At 42.6% G+C, this 16,070-nt stretch overlaps 1 protein-coding gene across 7 annotated transcripts in view; it reads right to left on the bottom strand.

The window, feature by feature from the left end:
* The window catches only part of acsbg2 (acyl-CoA synthetase bubblegum family member 2), a 37,893-nt gene that overhangs the window by 3,450 nt on the left and 18,373 nt on the right, over positions 1 to 16,070 (bottom strand). For all 7 annotated transcript variants that reach the window (XM_029254725.1, XM_029254726.1, XM_029254724.1 and 4 more), the window contains 13 exons: positions 15,459 to 15,585; positions 14,412 to 14,521; positions 12,378 to 12,646; positions 9,381 to 9,469; positions 8,938 to 9,058; positions 7,514 to 7,594; positions 7,170 to 7,319; positions 6,897 to 7,073; positions 4,120 to 4,301; positions 3,787 to 4,026; positions 3,031 to 3,248; positions 2,774 to 2,913; positions 728 to 974 (listed from right to left, as the gene is read on the bottom strand). In XM_029254725.1, the coding sequence (XP_029110558.1) occupies positions 728 to 974; positions 2,774 to 2,913; positions 3,031 to 3,248; positions 3,787 to 4,026; positions 4,120 to 4,301; positions 6,897 to 7,073; positions 7,170 to 7,319; positions 7,514 to 7,594; positions 8,938 to 9,058; positions 9,381 to 9,469; positions 12,378 to 12,646; positions 14,412 to 14,521; positions 15,459 to 15,585 (2,151 nt within the window). The remainder of the gene's footprint in view (positions 1 to 727; positions 975 to 2,773; positions 2,914 to 3,030; positions 3,249 to 3,786; positions 4,027 to 4,119; positions 4,302 to 6,896; positions 7,074 to 7,169; positions 7,320 to 7,513; positions 7,595 to 8,937; positions 9,059 to 9,380; positions 9,470 to 12,377; positions 12,647 to 14,411; positions 14,522 to 15,458; positions 15,586 to 16,070) is intronic.

Here is a 16,070-nt window from a genome sequence, read left to right as displayed (position 1 = left end):
TTTATATTAACATTTTTGTCTAGTCCTTCACCATACATGCAATACATAAATACATAGGGCATATATAGATGTATGTACAGTACTGTATTGTATTATGTGTTTAATAACTGGAATTTTGATTGTATTCTCTGAGTTGACAGTATTTAATTGTATTTCAGTTTCTGTGAGACTTTTGGGTATACTTAGGTCATGTTTCAAACAAGTCCAAATTTTCCCCATACAACATAATGGTATGTGTTTTCAAGAATTTTTACCTAATAGATGGAACAAATTAGTCAGGGCTGTGGAGACAGCACACAAAACCTTTGACTCCAACTCCAGTAACCCAATAATTGCTTCCGACTCCATAGCACTGAAATTAGGTTCACAAACCAATGGATATACATTTTTATTGTGATTTTCTAGAAAAGTTTAGTGTAGTTTTCAATAAGTCACTGCATTACATCTTCTTTTACTACTCAACCATATCAGGGTTTTTCCAAAACACTTTGGTTGGAGTCTACTGAGGGAAATACACTACAATTTCAATACTCAAATATTTTATACAGAACATTGGAATAACAGAATTAAATATTCCAATAATATTCATATTTATCAACATTCGCAAGCTCAGATGATTCTGCTTCATTAATTTCACAGCTCTTTTTGTCCAAATATGAAGTCACTAGCGTGGTAGGGAAAGCCATACAATTTTCAATAACATGGTCACAGTGTGGCCACAACGTACCCAGCTCGCCCCCAGGGATGGAGAAGTCCCGTTCCAATACAATCCACTTCTGGATACGCTGTGCATTGGAGACTGCTTTATCATTGACGCGTTTGATGCCCTCTTGGATGGCAGTGTCAATGACATTGTCCCGCCCTCTGGCGATCTGAGACACCCGTGTGGCTGTGCTGCCCAGTTTGCGGCACTGCTCCACTGCCTCCTCTGTCAGCTCATCCTCGGGTTCACCCGTGTCTGCGTTCACCTGGCACTGAGAGAAAAAAGGGTAGCCAAAACTGTCAACACATTCGGAACACGGGCCTCAACAAAACCTATATGGAAAAGGCTGAGCCTTTTTCAGCACCACAAGAATCATTGCAAAACAGTTTAGCACAATTAAATATTTTTAGAAAAAAGAAAAAATTACTTGCGTGAGTGACCTTTTTTCAAATGAGCTACTGTATAGCAAACTCTCTTAGAAATGAATAGTACACTGACAAAACTACTACACTGACAAAACTACTACACTGACAAGCTTTCCAGCAGGTGGCAGTAAATTCCAGGATCAAATGTATCCTAGTGAAGTCTGAATCATCACAATGACCTTCATTCCATCCTCAGATTGCATTACCCACTGTAGTAATACATGTACTTACCATATCTTTAAAAGCATAATCTAATGTAATTTAAAAATATATCTCAAGTTCAAGTTGTATTTATTGTCATTCCTCTATATAGCTTCGACACAGTGGGAGAAAATGTCGTTTCTCCGGCAACCACGGTGCAACACAGAACAGGAGTATAGGACAATAAATACATATACATGTTTACACACACACACACACACGTCTCGCATTATTGGGATTTTGAGCAGGAAAAATGTAATAGTTGTACTGTGGGGAAAAATGGAATTAAGTGTTCAACCACTGAAGGAGACTTATGGGGAATCTAAGGGAGTGACTGTTTGCCAGTAGAAAAGGGGGAAAGCCTAAGGGGTGCTACGCAGGCTGGCTTGAGGTAACGGTCCTTGAGGAAAAGAGGTACTTGGACCGAGAGCATCATTTCCCTGTGTGCTAGTGTTCCAATAAATGTTTGTAATAAACACTGTCTATGCGTCTTTTTTTGCTCAAACCCAGAGCACAGTACACTACTATAAATGTGTGTGTGTATACACACACACACACACACACACACACACACACACACACACACACACACACACCCCTCTACTTAGGTATATCTGACTTACATAAATCTGAATTTATGTAAAAAAATTCCTGGCATACACATTTACCAACAGCGCTTTTGCAAAACATCTGAAATACGTTAAGTGCAAGTCGGCATAGCCAGACAAGGCAAGAAACTGCACCTTCCCAGTTCCTGCGTGTTTTGAGCCGTCAACGTATCTTTTCTCAGTGTAGTGCTGTTTTCGCCATTCTTTACCCCTTTCATTATTCACAATGCCTGGCGGTAAATGTGCGCTTGAAGGAAAACAAGAACCATCTCGCAAGCGTACAGCAATCGATTTGGATGAAATTGAAAATGAAAAAGTAAGAAGGTGGACAAAGATTATGGTCTATAGCACGGGAACTAGGTTTAGCCGTATTGACTATAAATACAATAGTGAATACTGAACGTATAAAGAAGCATGTGATGATGTTGAATGGTGGGGGAGGATGGGGAATCTGACATACGTAACTTTTGACTTACATAAGGGGTTAAAGAACAGTATTTGAGCAAGTCAAAGGGTGTTTGTACATGCGCGCACACGCACAAAATGTACATATGACAACGAGAAAACAACTGATCCTCTCAAGAGACTGTGAATGGTGAAAAAATGGCATTGACTTCATGGTGAATGTTCATTTTTCCAGATGTGGAAAATATTGTTTTTCTTAAGTTGGAAATTCCAGTTATACCATAAATATTAGGAAGAGACTTGCTTTACCTGTGTCAGTTAAATCAAACATTCACATGTGAGGAAGCTCACAAAGCGTTAACAGGGACATGGACAAAAACCAGTCCCAGGGGAATGATGGGACAGTAGCTCATGGATGCCTGGTATGCTACCTTGATTGTAAGCAGCATACTGAGGAACTTCCTCTTGTCCCCAATGAGCATGGCATTGCTGATCAGGGGTACAGCCTCCTTCACCGCATCTTCAATGGGTACAGGGGGGATGTTTTCTCCGCCCGCTGTGATGATCAGCTCTGGAACACGGGCACACATGCACACAGGCACACACACACCAGGCTTAATTTACATTGCTTGGTATGAACTGTGAGCTACAAAGATCTGTGACGATTGGGTCAGACCAGGTGCCAGACCTTTGATACGGCCGGTGATGAAGAGGAAGCCGTCGGTGTTCTGTTTGCCCAAATCTCCGGAGTGCAGCCAGCCCTCAGCATCCAATGCTTCCTCTGTCTTATCAGGCATGTTGAGGTAGCCCATGAAGACATGGCGCCCCCAAAAGCAGACCTCGCCAATGCCTTCCTCGTCTGGGCTGAAGATCTTAGTTTCACACCCGGATATCACCTTCCCACAACTGAGGGTGGTGCATAAGTGGTCAGATACATCTCCTCTGCTCTTGAGTTCACATATAGGCTAAAGCAACAGAACTCTGGCAGTTTAGATCAGAGTTGTTAGAAATGGAAATTATCCACATCTTTTGAAGCTGGCTGATGTGAATTTAGATATTTATTTAACTGATCCTTTTCTCCAAAGCAAGTTACAATATTAAGCTACTTACAGTAATTTATCCATTAATACTGTTGGATCATTTTTACTGGAGCAATTCAGGGTATTTGCCTTGGTCAAGCATACTACAGCATGAGGTGGGATTTTAACCTGCAACCTCCAGCACCAAAGGCAGTGGTTCTAACCACCTGCTGCTGTAACTACCTGCTGCTTTGTTTTGAATATCAATATCAAACCAGTGGTTTAACTTGAGTTATATGCTGGGACATAGTGGGGGGGAGCCCTGCAGACTGTGTGCCCCAGGCCATGACTACGTGGCCCTAGGGTTAGGACTGTGAGACAAGATCAGCTTATTCTGCTGCTTGGGTGCAAGGAAGCAGCGGTACCTGGTGAGGTAGAAGGCGTCAGGCAGGGAGATTGTATGAGGGCCCGTACTCTCGCTCATGCCATACAGCTCATACACGGGCATGTCCAGGCTGAGGAAGAACTCCAACGTCTCCTTAGCGATGGGTGCAGCTCCCGTGTAGCACTTGGTGCAGCGGTCCAGGCCCAGAGCTTTTCGCACCTTGCGGAACACCAGCTTCTTGGCCAGCCGGTAGTTCAGGGATGCTGGTGCAGTGGAACCGCTGTGGGGACGGCAGGAAGTGGGGGACTGGCCAGTTTAGCATCCATAAAATGAATCAGGCCATGAACCCGTCCTCCTTAAAACAGGTACATACCCCTTCATTTTGCTAAGGTTGGTCTGCAGCCCCACTCCTTTGGCCCAGGTGGCGACCTTCCTGCGCACGGTGGACGACTTGGCCCCGGCTGACTTGAGCTTCTCTTGCATCTTCTCCCACACACGGGGCACACCCATGAAGGCTGTGGGCCGCACCTCCCGCAAAGTGTTGATCAGGGTGCCCTGGGAGGGAAAGGAAATACAGACAGACAATCTGTTATTGTCACATCCAACACCCCCAACTCCCCTCCTGCCTCCAGTTATTTTTACCCCATGAACTTCACGAAGGTCATATACAAAAGCTCCTTTCCCACTACAGGTGGTCCCCAAGTTACGATGGTCCAACTTACAATTTTTCAACTTTACGATGGTGCGATAGCGATACACATTCAGTAGAAACCGTACTTCGAATTTTGATTTTTTTTTCCCCCGGGCAAGCGAAATGCGGTACGATATTCTCTTGTGATGCTGGGCAACGATCTGCATCTCCCAGTCTGCCACGCAGTTGCTAGTGCATACAACCAGTACTCTACAGTGTTGTTTTGCCTGTTTTTTAGGATACACCCCCCCCCCCCGTATCTATGTTGTGTTTTGTGCATCTATCATGTCTACGAAACACCCATCTGTGCCTCCTGCTACTGAGGGGAAGAAGAGGAAAGCAATAACTTTTGAGGACAAACTCAAGATGATAGCCCAACATGAAGGCGGCAAGTCCGTAATGGCCATCACACGTGCCCTTGGACTTTCATAATCGACAATCTCGACCATCTTAAAGGATAAGAAGCGATAATGTTCAGTAGGTTAGGTGTATTAAATGCATTTTTGACTTATATTTTCAATTTATGATCGGTTTATCAAAATGTAACCCCCATCGTAAGTTGGGGACTGTCTGTACTTATAGTATAGCTAACAGGTAGCACTGTGGTTGGACCTGCCCGCTTGCACTCAATGGATCCATGTTCATTCCCCACCTTCTGCTGTAGTACCCTTCACCAAGGTGCTCATCCTCCTCGACCTGTCTCAGCATTCGACACAGTCAGATATCGGATTCTACTCTTTTGAACAGCTTGGCATCAAAGGAACCTCATGTGGTTTGAGTTCTACCTAGGTAGATCCTACCAAGTCGTCTGGCAAAACCGACCATCCCCTCAGTTTCTCTGAACTGGTGTTCCACAGGGTTAGGTACTGGGCCCTCGATTCTTATGTATTTACATCTACTCCCTCAGCCCTGTCATCACCTTCCATGGATTATCCTACCATTGCTTCACCAACAATACCCAGTTCTTCCTCTCCTTTCCCCCCAGAGCTACAGACATTCCCTCGTGCATCACCACCTGCTTCTGACAACTCTGCCTGGATGTGTGATCACCACATATAACAGCCTCTCCACAACAGAGATCCTTCACCTCCTGGCTGGTCCATCCATCCTATTAAGAACTGTAACAAACTGGAGAACTCACTCCTTTTGCTTCCTTCACTGGCTAAGAGCCTGGCAGTAACGATTGTCTCAAGTCTGTCCTTTCTCTCAACATATTGAAGCCACAACCCAGTCTTTCAAATACATACTGCAAAACATCCACAGGATTCACCTCTATCTAACAACAGACTCCACACAACTCCTGATCCAGGCTATGCTGATATCCCACCTGAACTACTGCAACTCTGTCTGGCCTTCCAGCCTCTGCAATCAAATCTTTACAGCTGATACAGAGTGCTGCTGCACAAATAGTGTTTGACCTGCTGAAGTGTTTCCATGCATCACTCCTCCTTGTCTCTCTGCATTGGCTTCTTATAGTCCAAAATTAAAACCACAAACATTTTTGGCTCTGGCTCTAATATGGCAGAAGGACTTCCCCCTCTCAGAACTGTGGAATCACTCCCTATATTTAATAAGGGTCTCAAACTCACCTCTTTCAGACTCAGTTCTCTTGTAAGTGCAGGGTAAATGTGTGTTTAAATTTAATCATTTTTTTCTTCAGAGCGCTCTACACTGTGACACAGAGTGCTGAGCAAAGGATTTGAGGCATAACACAAAAAAAAATGGTTGGCTATACATCAAACATGTGTTTGATAAAAGCATATATGCAGCTACTTGTGTAATGTACACTGGTTCATATGGTGGTATGTGACAAATTGACTGTACTCTAGAATACTGTCTGCATTCAAATTGCTCCTTCTGTCGATTTCATGCACTTTCTGTATTTTTCTCTGAGATGTATGTCCCTTTGGAGAAAAGCATCTGCTAAATGAATAAATGAAATGTAATTTAACGTACTGACCACTGAACTGCTGTATTAAAGATACCCAACTGTATAAACGGGTATGGGAAAAACATCAGCTAAGTGAATAACTAAATGAATAACTGACCCCTGCAGTGTAATTTCTGTTTACAGTCAATTCAAGAGGACAGGGGTTAGGGGTTGAGCATTACAAGAGAACGGATGCAAGCACCCTGGATGCATAAAGAAGCTCCAGAAAGCAGTTTTCTTAATGTGCTTTTCAACAAATTTATGCACATATGAAGATTAAAACACGTCAGTAAATCTGGATTGAGAGGCCGGTTGCTGGTAATTCATAGCAGGTGAACATGAATAGTACAGCACGGGCTTGTGCACCAACAAGGAGCAATGTGAACACTTCCTAAAAGTTAGAGAAAGTTTAAGTGCAGTGACAAAGGCCACTTCCCATCAGTTACATGAAGCAAAATGCAATGCTGTAAATGCTCACTGGTAGGTCATGATCATAGCTGATTCTAGAAAGCAGTGGAACATCACTCACCTTGAGGGCATCCGGCTGAGCAAAGTAGGTGGCGCCTCCCACCCTCATGGTGAGCCAGATGTCCACCATTTGTGCAGCGATGTGGCTGAGTGGAAGGTAGCTCACTACAGACTCCTGGGCCACATTGGCATCAGTTAGGCGCACATGGAGACCCGTGGCATAGGCCGTCCATGTGAGCTGCAAGAACATTTGTGAGGTGCATCAAGTGACAATGACTACACTTTGTGTGCACAAACACACAGGCATGTCTTAAGTATGACTGTTCAAACTCACGTTGTCATGACTCAGCATGACACCCTTGGGCTGGCCTGTGGTGCCTGAGGTATAGATCAGGGTGCAGCACTGGTTGGGCCTCTGGCTGGCAATGATGCTGTCCAGCTGGGTGTCTGGCACATCAGAGCCCATGGCCATGAACTCGGCCCACTGGCGACATACCATCATTCAGCCAGAGACACAAATTTGTATCAAATTTAAAATATGGCACTGGAAGAGTTTTTAGTTGTTTCAAGACCAATGAAACTAGTAATGGTAGGAAAACATTTGTAAAATTTTAAAAATTAATTGCACATTGCTTCCTAACATTATTTACGACTGGCTCTCAGTTCTGCACAACCTACCGTGTAGAGATTTGGCCTCTTTTCCTTGAGAACATCTTTGTATTGAATTATGGCTTTCAAATGCGGCAGCTTGTCCTCAACCTGGAGTGCATGTGTAAACAGAGTGAGAAAAAGAATACGTTACATATGGCATACATACAGCTCAGGAGCTTAGACATTCATCAGTCAACACCACCATGAATGATTCTAAAAGTGCCTTTATTTCTTCATTTATTTTATCCACCACTCAACCTCATAAAACAGGATCTCATACAATGGATAACTGCTACAAAGGTGTATGAAAATATGTACCATTCTTCGTACAATGGGCTTATTATTCAATGCATTAGAAATTTTTACAGTTAAGTGGTCATTTTAATTCCAAAAGTGGCATTTTATTCACTGCCTAGTATGTCAGTCACTGCAAAGCATACACGCAGTATGATTCTTCCATAACAAAACAAACAACGATACATAGTTCATACATACTAACACAATGACAGTCTCAACCAATCACAACCCTCAATTAGGTTAAGTCACAAATGAAATAGAATTAGTAGTATTACATTGGTGCCTTGCTCTACAAACATCTGAGTTACAAATTACAAGATACTATGAACCCTAACCAGTTCACATTTTTTTAACTGCATTTTCTTCAATGTTCAGTTTCTAAAATTTTCCTATTCCAAACCTAAAATCTGTGGCGTTTCCACGATCAACTATTAGTAGGTAATAAAATGTAGTCAGGAGGTAGAGGACAGATACAAGATAGAGGTGAAGGACCACAATCATTCTACTCCCTTCTATAGCTTACAGTGTTTATTGCTCCTGTCTGGTGCTCCTGAATTAGGTGATGAAGAACAAGGTGAGGAATGTTTATTGGATTAATTGGTTCAACAATCTTTACCTACCAAATAGGGGTTTATAAAAATAATGTATTTTAATTGTCAGTTTTTTTTTCAAATTTGTTTTACATTTACCTTGAAGTTAACAAATGTTAAAATAAAGGCTTAAATTAGTATTTTCTATAGCTCTGTCTAATATATTTAAATAGTCTTCCCCATAAAACAAAGGAAATCAGTTTGTCAGCCTTTATTGATTGCATAATTTAAAATTTCTAATTTAAAATGAGTTTTGATTTTAATTTAGTCTTGAAGTTATTAAAAACAATAATAGTGTTACACATCAATGTAGTGATATCACACTGTGATAGGGGTGCAGACACCACAACATTGCACTGGGCAAATAGTTTCTGATTTTAACCCCGTTATGTTAAGAAGGGGTATATATGCAAGAAAACAGCATTAAATGTATAATTTTTTTATGCAATAAGATAGTAGGTAAAATGTTACTTGTTTAAAAAAAACCCCATAAAAGTATTTAAAGTAAGTAATGAAGTAGTAAAGCCTTTAAGCTAAAATTAAGACATCCCAACAGTCCATTACCTGTAGGATCTTCTGCAGCTGCTTGTGGTTCTCCACCACCAGGATGTTGGCATGGCAGTTCTCTGCTACATACTGGCATGCCTCAGGGGAGTTGGTGGTGTAGATGCCCACTGCAAAACCGCTACAGTGGTCACAGGAAACAGGAAAGCGTCAGCGAGCATCAGCTGGCACAGTTAATGCGTGTCAGAAAAAGGTGAATGGGCTAAATTGGTTACAGATGTGTTTGGTGAAACTAGCGTGATCATGTTCTACCAGCAGAACTTGAATTTGTGCATAAAACTGGGACAAAACTAGCCATATTTGGGTTAGTGCTGAAAATTGAAGAGAGAAAACTGCTCACAAGAAAGCTGGAGCACTGGTATTATATCCATACCCATTTCTAAGCATACAGAAGCTAAGCACAAAGCTATGTGAGGGCAGAGCAGTGCAGCCCAGTGACTCACCCAGCCAGAATGGCAGCAATGTCGGTGATGAACCATTCCGGGGAGTTGAAGCCTAGGATGCCTACACCATGGTACCGCTCCAGACCCAGCTGTCAAGAAAGACTGAGTGTCACACTGATGGGTATAAAACAAAAGCACAGTGCACATCCAGCAAGTCGTACACTTAAGAGGCAGTGAGTGACCTTCTTTCTAACTCGGGCCAAGGTAGCAATGCATACTATTATGCCAAGACAAAAAAAAATCCCAATTCATATCTACACTGCTTTCATATTTAGAAACGAGCAACCCTAAAGTAAATCACAAGATGGAAGAAATACAAAAAATTAAGTAAATACCAACTGGTTTTGATTAAGGAAAACTGGGGTGGGGGGGGGGCACAGTGATGCAGCAAGTATAATCCTAAAACATGTACCTCAACTGAATTGGTGACTAAATTACCCATAGTGTGTATGTGTTAGTGAATACATGTTTCTGGCTGCTCTGGAAGAACTGGCCTCCCATCCAGAGTGTACCCTGCCTAGCCTAGCTCTGCGCCTCTGGGATACAATTTGGACCACTGCAACCCTGTCTACGACAAGTGGTTATTGATGGTGACTAACTGAGCAGTACACTGATATATGTTTCTTAAATCAAATTTGCTACTTGACTAGGATTAGCAGGACAAATCACAAATAAGAGGCATTTGCTGGGTAGTCAGACATCAGAATACTTTATTAAATGTTAATTTATTAATACTTCCCAACATTAAAGAAGAAACATGACATATTTACACATTGTTTCTGATGCAGTTAAATCACTGGAAATGTCTGCTGGTGTTAAATTCATAATATCAATGAATTATCAGTAAATACCATCAAGCTCGAGTTGTATGATGCCGCCCGAGTTGTGTTTGACTTGCCGAAGCGTTCCCATGTATCTCCTCTACTCATTTCTCTGCACTGGCTTCCTACAGTTTCCCGGATCAAATTTAAGACCCTGGTTATGGCCTACAAAAGCATCAATACAACTGCTCCTAGCTATTTAGAAAACCTGATTATCCCCTACACCTCAAACAGACTGCTATGCTCTTCCACATCTGCCCACTGGGTGGTCCCACGCACAAAAGGTAAAGCACAGAGGTTCTCGGTTCTGGCTCCGCTGTGGTGGAATGATCTCCCTCTCAGAACTGCTGAATCTCTATCCACATTTAAAAAGGGTCTTAAAACTCACCTCTTCCAGATTCGCTTCGTCCATGATCTCTCAAGCTCATGTAAGGTGTAAATTAGGGCTGTCACTATCGATTATTTTGGTAATCGAGTAATCGGACAATTATTTTGGCGAGTAATAGAGTAATTGTTTTTTTATTCAGAATAAAAATAGAATCAAGTGAACAATAACATATCATGCTTTGCATTTCAAAATTGATAATAAAGCCATGGTTAATTTTTGTAAGGGTTATAATTCCTTGATTTGTGTGATTAGTAACCATCAAATATACTCACCCAAGCGGGAGTTTATGAGTTATAAAATCCGGATGAAAAGTAATGTGAACATTTTGAAACATGGATATAGCTGCATAAAACTCAGAATATCAATGATTCCAACGTTAACGTACATTACAGGAGTAGTTGCGTAAAGGCTTATCCGGGAATAATCTTAAAGTTCTGGTACATGAGCATTTACACTAGGGCTGTCATGATTAATTTCGAGTACCCGGTTTAAAAAAAAATCCTCAAGTACAATTTGCCGTGTCGAGTACTCGGCAAAATGGTGGGAAGGCGGCGGCGCACAGACGAGGGTCTGTGCAAAAAACGGCAAAAAATGTCAACGGTGTGGGAACACTTCACGTGAGAAGAAAAGAATAACATAGTTGTCTGCAGTTTGTGCAAAAACCAACTTAAATACAATAACACCACATTTGCAATGCTACAGCACCTGAAAAGGCAACATCCAGGCGTAACAGATGCTCCACCAGCACGGTAAGTTCACTACTAGCTTTACTTTAATCATTTTGAATACTCTTAATTTGCATGCCGTTTTAGACAAGACCGAACATGATATATGCAGGATATATATGCATTATAAAGAGTTTCACCACTTAAACACCTGTCAGAGAGCATAATTTAATGGAATGTAGATGATGATAAACTCTGACGAAATGTGAAGTTAAGGCGTGAATCTACTCGCGTGGTGAACATTGGTGCATATGGTGGAAAGAAACTAACTGTACTTAATCACACGTCTCCAACTATGTCTCTTTCTGCTAATGTAATGCACACATTGCATTTTCAATGATATGTATATCACTTTGGAGAAGAGTCTGATAAATAAAAGTAAATAGAAGCCAATAGGAGCTCCTATCCCTCCCAAAATGGTAAGGCAATTGCAGAACGAAAGGTGTATACGTTCATGCTAAAGCAGTGGCTGATTCGTGTCTGACATTTACTCCGAGTCTATATTCAGTTTACAGACCAGCATTTATTGTGGCTTAAACAAGAGCAACAGAAGACCTTTTAGCACCTTTTTACATTACTACTTCTTACCAGTAATAATACTCTTCTTTATTTATATTGATTCATTTAGCTGAGGCTTTTCTACAAAGCAGCTTACATTGTTAAGGTATTTACAACTATTTTTCCAGCTAGGTAATTTTCCTGGAGCAATTCAGGGTAAGTACCTTGTACTATAGCTGGAGGTGAGGCTCAAACGTGCAACCTTTGGGGCCAAAGCCAGCAGTACTAACCACTCTGCTACCCACTGCATCGTGCAATGTTTGAGATGAACACGCAGCAGAAACCACTCTGCTGAGGGTGTGAGAGGTTACCACAAAAGATCTGTGCTAATGTCTCCAGCTCTATTTTTTAAGCTGAATTTAAAGCAACTTCCAAAATGTAGCCTATTCATACAGATGAGCGAGTTTTACTGGTGCAGCTCAGGATAAATACCTTGCACAGTGGTAATCCTGCAGGAGATGCAGCTGCTCTTAACTATGGAGCACTACATGTTGAGATCCCTCACCTTGAGGAAGCTCTTAGCTGCTGCCCGGCACTGTTGGTAGTACTCCTCATAGGTCGCAGTCTTCCACTGCTCGCCCTCCTTCCAACCCAGTGCTGTGTGCTTCCCAAACTGCTCCACTGTTCTCTTGAACATCTGGTGCACTGTTACAGGGGGCTCGGCTGCAGGGCCCAATTCTGACAACCTGAGCTTCACTTCGCAGTCGCCTTGTGACGTCCAGAACTGCAGTTCAGACATAGCCAGGGCCAGAGAGATGGGGCGCTGTGTTGTCCCTGAGAGAGAGGGGTGGAGAAGAGAGGGGCCTTAAAGTGGCCTGCTGCAAAAGCTAAGGCAATCAAAAGGATGTCAAGTGTCGTTTTACATTTAATTTAACTGATACTTTTCTCCAAAGCAACTTACAATATTAAAGTACAATTATTTACCCATTTAAACAGCTGAGTAAGGTTACGGGGGGGGGGGTAGCACAGTGGGTTGGACTGGATCCTGCTCTCCGGTGGGTCTGGGGTTCAAGTCCCGCTTGGGGTGCCTTGCGATGGACTGGCACCCCATCCTGGGTGTGCCCCCCCCGCAGCCTCGCGCCTTGTGTTGCCGGGTTAGGCTCCGGCTCCCCACGACTCCGTATGGGACAAGCAGTTCAGACAATGTGTGTGTGTGTGTGTGTGTGTGTGTATACGTAATGTTACTGGAGCAATTTAGGGCAAGTACCTTGCTTAAGGTTATTACAGTCAAAGGTGAGACTCAAACCTGCAACCTTCAGGTCCAAAGGCAGCAGCTCTAACCACTATATTACCAGCTACCCCAAGACTGCATTTTGTGCTTGAGCCATAAGCAGCAGACACTTACTCCTACACATACACCAAATCAGATTGCCAGGGATTCTATTTCTGGTTCATATATTCAAAGCAGAATGGCCAAGGGGGATTATTGCTTGTCTTAGAATTTCCAAGTACTGAGAACTTCCTGTGATACATGTGTTCTCAAAAGCCCCATTCTTGCATGTGGGTTGTGGGGGGTCACATGCAGGCAGCCCTTTTCAACCAGAACGTGTGACACGGTGGGAGTCACATAAACCTCAGTGTGTCACTGCATCTTTGCAAACACGCGTGCCTAGGGTGGAGCCACCCACCGCTTGCCGAACACTGATTTACACTCACTGGCCACTTACACATACAGCTCTACAAACACAGCAAATCTTTGCTTTACTCCAATGACCTGCAGAATCCTTATAGCTGAAGTTAGTATCATTTGGATGAGATAAATCAATGTTAGCAGAATAAATGTGTTGCCAAAAAAGCTGCAAAAACTGTGTGAAGCTGTTAAGCAGGCATAGCCCACAAACCCTTTGGAATGAGCATAGCATCTTGGTGCTTAACTCATTTTGATCAAGAAGTAAAAAGGTCCTACTAACTACATGTAACTAATAAAGCGGCCTGTTAGCGTAGTCTGAGATTTTGAACCTTTCCATGAGCTCCAACTCAATAAGCTACTGCATATGTATAAAGTCACTTCACTCATTTACTGCCTGCCTTCTTCCATGTTGCAGTCTCTGATTTGGTGTTTCTACCCAACAGCACTGGAGGGTGTGCTGTGACCATGTGTCACATATCCTAACTTTAACACAAAAGACCAAGAATGACTTGACAGATCGTTCTTCAGAATTTGACTTTGATTTTCAAGCATTTGAGTTCCAAGAGCCCTCTTGGTTCTCATGGCAGGAAAAGAAAGGTCAACACTGTGCTACTACTGAGACATACAAAGTCTATTTGCTGTTCTGTATTTTTATGGGGCAATTTGCCTGTGACTCTGAATATGCAAAAGGAAGAAATGAGCATGCACTCACAACCCCTGTGTTCAAGAAATGACAACAGCCAATTGAAAAGGGCCTCGCTCTGTGCCAGCGCAGATAGGAAGGGGAAGTTTGCTCCTCCTTGCACTACAAGACCAACTTTTGTGACTTCCTCCTGAACACTTCCTGTGCAATAAGGGCAAACACAGCCAATTGCACTTGGCAAAAAGTGTTCCTGTACAAAAACTCACCTGATTGTGTTTCTGTGTCTTGTGTTCTGGTAAGGACCTGGATGTCATGGATGGCTCGCGCCCCACCGTGTTCCTCCCTCTCGCAGGGCAGTTCCTCTTCAGATGACTCACTAGGGGAAATCACAAGCACACTCATAACCATCTTCCCCCTTGGGATTTGCCATGACATGGACAGGTTACCTGTTCAGCTACTACCAAATAATTAAATATCTCCCTGTATGGTGTATTTCCCTTCACCTTTCTGACCCTTGGCTAAAAAGTATTTTAATTTTGTTTGCAAACAAATAGGTTATAACTACTGGGCGTTTCTCCACAAACACACTCTAAAACAGAGATTTGTAACCTTTTCAAGGCCATGAACCCCTTTAAGAATGTGATGAACACTAAGAATCCCTTGTGGAAACATGTCCAAAAATTCAGAGGAAAAAAAACTACACTCAATTTATATATCACAATTATGTCATAAACAGCAGTAAAATCGCTGTTACTTTTTTAAACTTGAGTTAAACAATGCTATTGTTAAAGCACATCTGTGCTTCATAGACCCTGAAAAGTCCATTCACAGATTCCCAAGGATTCCATGGGCCCTAGGATAGGAATCCATACTCTAGAGGTTAAGAATATGAAGACTGGCTAATATGTCACTAATAACATGGTGTTGACCTCAAGACCAAGAAAGACAAGCCCTGTTTGTGGTTTCTGCATGTATGCACTTTCACTGAAAATTACCCAGGAGGGCTGGGCAGCCACTGGCCCTTGAACCCCAGAGGTTTATTTTTCTTTCTGTTCTTTTATTTTTTGTGTTTTTTCCTCAGATACACTGGATCTCTTAGTTACTTGTTCGCAATTTATTTTTTGCATCACTTCTGTAACTCGTGCCCAGCTCGTGCCATGCTCCGTGTCACTTTGTTGATGAAAAGAATTGTACATAAAAATAAAATTCTCCTCATTTCCCGTTGTAAAATTTTGGATGTCTTTTCTATTAAGTTTGTTAATACAGGTTGTGGATGAGCTGACTGGTAGCGATTTGACAGCCCATGAACGTACTTTGAGTCCACAGCAATGTCTTCCAGGGACGTAGCATTGTCAGAGCTGCAGGTCTGCGGGCAGCTGAGATCGATGGGCGGGGTCATCACCGCAGTGGACGGCATGGCCGAGGTCTCGCACTCAGTCACTAGGGGACATGGTACAAACAATGTCAGTAAACCTGACAGGTATGTCAATTCCTACAGAGCACATTGGAGTAAGAGCTTTGGGGCTAACTTTGGGTTGACACAGACTTGACAAGCAGAATTAAAGGGGACTCTAACCTGTCAAGAAAACATCAAGTGATGTCAGACTGAAAACATGAGTCTCTGGTTAATGACCATGCTAACACCTACTCAGAATAACATTGTGCCAAATCAGACAGTCAGTCAGCCCATAGGCTCCTTTTGGGTACACCAGAACTCTGGAATATACACCACACGCCCATATCTGAGTGGCGCACACACGGGCGGGGGGGGGGCGCAAAATGAAAAACAAGAGTTGGCAGAGTGCCACCCACTTTTATAACAGAGAAAATGCCCTGTTATGATGCTTGTGGAAGATGGGATTATTCAAAATCTCAGGATGTGTCATTTTAAATTACTCATCTTCTAAAGGACAAGAGGGGAGATT

Source organism: Scleropages formosus, chromosome 9, assembly GCF_900964775.1.
Source record: "Scleropages formosus chromosome 9, fSclFor1.1, whole genome shotgun sequence".
Lineage (NCBI taxonomy): Eukaryota > Metazoa > Chordata > Actinopteri > Osteoglossiformes > Osteoglossidae > Scleropages > Scleropages formosus.
This window is presented reverse-complemented; position numbering and strand designations above follow the sequence as displayed.